Below are 2,500 nucleotides of genomic sequence, written 5' to 3' on the forward strand. Positions count from 1 at the left end.
GGGCGTGGGCAGCCTGGACGCTAAAGGCTACATGCTAAATAGGCAGGGTGGATCAACTCAAATAACGAGAGGATTGCGATCATTTTGTAACAACACTGGCAATAATTCCAATATATGGCTGCCACTATGGAGAGAAATGTGTCTTTTATGCAGCCACGCAAAAAAATGAATACGCAACAAAAAATATACTTTCAAACAAAAACAAAAGTTTGGGTTGCAAATATTTTTTTTGTTTGGTTACGTCTCATCTTCAATCTTGTGGGCGTGGCCTCCTGTGAACGATATGTTAGAAGCCTTTTGATTGGTTAGTATCATCCACCGCTATTCTTTGGCATCTTCACTTCAAAAGTAGTCAGCCATCACGCCCTTATAAGGTCATGCCATCATTCAAGACTGACCAATAAAAAGGCTTCCAAAATATTCTTCAGAAAAGGCCCCCATGATATTGAAGTTAAAGTCATAACCAAAAATAAGATTTGTCAAATAAAAAAAATGTTCTCAAAATTTGTTTTGCAACCAAAAAACTATTTTTAATTTAAAAAAAATATTTTAAATCAAAACAATAGATCTGTAACCCTCCAAAAAGGATTTGTAACCAAAGAAAACAGATTTGTAAAGAAAAAAACAACAAAAAGGATTTGTAATTCAAAACATTTGTAAACAAACAAAAAATTGTAACCAAAAAAAAGGATCATAATAAAAAAAAGATTTGTAACAATAAAAAAGGACCTAATGAAGAAACTACAATTATTAACCGAAAAAGAGATTTGTAACAAAAAATCTGATTTATAAACAAACAAAAAAAAGATTTTCACCCCAAAAAACGGATTTGTAAAGAGAAAAAAAAGGATTGGTAACAAAAAAAAATTTCATTATAAAAAATCTTTTTTTTACGAAAAACCCCCCCCCCCCAAAAATGTATTTGTAACAAAAAAGTGTGTAAACAAAAAATAGATTTGCCACCAAAAAAAAAAGGATTGGTAACAAAAAAAAAATCTTAATAAAAAATATTTTTTTAACAAAAAAACGATTTGTAACCAAAAAAAAAAAATGTGTTTACAAAAAATTGTTTTAACAAAAAATAGATTTGTTATCCCAAAAAAATTATTGGTAACAAAAAAGATTCATAACAAAAAAACCCGATTTGTAACCAAAAAAAAAAGAAAAAGATCTGCACCCCAAAAAATGCATTTGTCACAAAAAAATGTATAAACAAAAAATAGATTTGTATCCAATAAAAAAGATTGGCAGCAAAAAAAAGATTCATAATAAAAAAGATTTGTAACAAAAAAACGATTTGTAACCAAAAAAAAAAAATAAAGATTTGCACCCCCAAAAAAAGTGTATACAAAAAAGATTTTTAACAAAAATTTGTAACCAAAAAAAGAACATTAAAAAAGATTTGTAAACAAAATTAGTAACCAAATAAAGAGATTTGTAACCAAAAAGTTTTGTAACCACAAAAAGTATTTCTAACCAAAAAATAATCGTGACAAAAAAAAGATGCGCAAACCAACAAAAATATTTGTAACCAAAAAACAAAGATTCATAATAAAATATTTTCTAACAAAAAAGATTTGCAAATAAAATTAGTAACCAAATGAAAAGAGATTTGTAACAAAAAAAGTTTTGTTACCCAAAAAGTATTTGTAACCAAATATATCCAACTGTAAAAAAAAAAAAAAGATGTGCAAACCAACAAAAAGATTTGTAACCCCAAAATATTTTTTGTGCCTACAAAAAAAACAAACGATTTGTAATATACAAAAAAAAACGCAAAAAAATGACTTGTAAGTATTTTTTGGCTTGACAATATATTTTGACATTGTTTTTGTCGAAATATATTTTTTTGATTTGCAAATGTTTTTTTTGTCTGCCGGCGCTCATGTTGTTTGTGGCATAAAGGGCCACATTAGATAGATAGGTCTTTAAAAGGCCACATTAGTCTCCATATGCACCAGGCTGCTTCGGTCGGCCCTTGTCCCCGGGAGGGAAATGGCTCAGGATCTTGTTGCAACAGTGGCCTATGTATCGTCGCTGGTGCGATCACATCAGGACCCACTGGGTCACGGCAACAAACAACACGGCTGACAAGACCACACAGCGAGAGTGGAGCTGCACTGACCAAATAAGGAGGTGCCATCCCTTCCTGGAGGAACAAAGGCAGACGTCGGGGCGACAGCACAGAAAACAGACGACAGGCGGTGAAAAGGAAAAAGGGCAAACAAAAAGGAAGATAAAAGACAAGTAGAGAGCAGGACTGTTGGAGAAGATGCAAGTGCACTAACTGGAGGGGGAGGAGTCAAGGAGCACCAAGATAGAGGAAACCTCAGATTCCACCAAGCATTGTTCAACATGTTAAACTCCGGTCTTGGTTCAACTGCTGTCCAAATAAAGTGGGTACAGTACGTACACTAATTGTCATGATGATACCGCCTACTCTCTCTAAAACCAGCCAGGTCAAGACAGCAATTTTCTTGCTAGTGTCGTGCTTGGTGGA

General features: G+C 32.6%; 1 protein-coding gene across 5 annotated transcripts in view; it reads right to left on the bottom strand.

Moving 5' to 3' along the window:
* LOC133621855 (voltage-dependent P/Q-type calcium channel subunit alpha-1A-like) overlaps positions 1-2,500 on the bottom strand; it is a 267,315-nt gene that overhangs the window by 22,998 nt on the left and 241,817 nt on the right. For 2 of the 5 annotated variants that reach the window (XM_061984255.2, XM_061984252.1), the window contains one exon: positions 2,126-2,149. The exons of the other annotated variants lie outside the window; for them this stretch is intronic. In XM_061984255.2, coding sequence (XP_061840239.1) covers positions 2,126-2,149 — 24 coding nt within the window. The remainder of the gene's footprint in view (positions 1-2,125; positions 2,150-2,500) is intronic. 5 annotated transcript variants of the gene reach the window in all.

The sequence above is a fragment of the Nerophis lumbriciformis genome, linkage group LG25, assembly GCF_033978685.3.
Source record: "Nerophis lumbriciformis linkage group LG25, RoL_Nlum_v2.1, whole genome shotgun sequence".
In the NCBI taxonomy this organism is placed as follows: Eukaryota; Metazoa; Chordata; class Actinopteri; order Syngnathiformes; family Syngnathidae; genus Nerophis; species Nerophis lumbriciformis.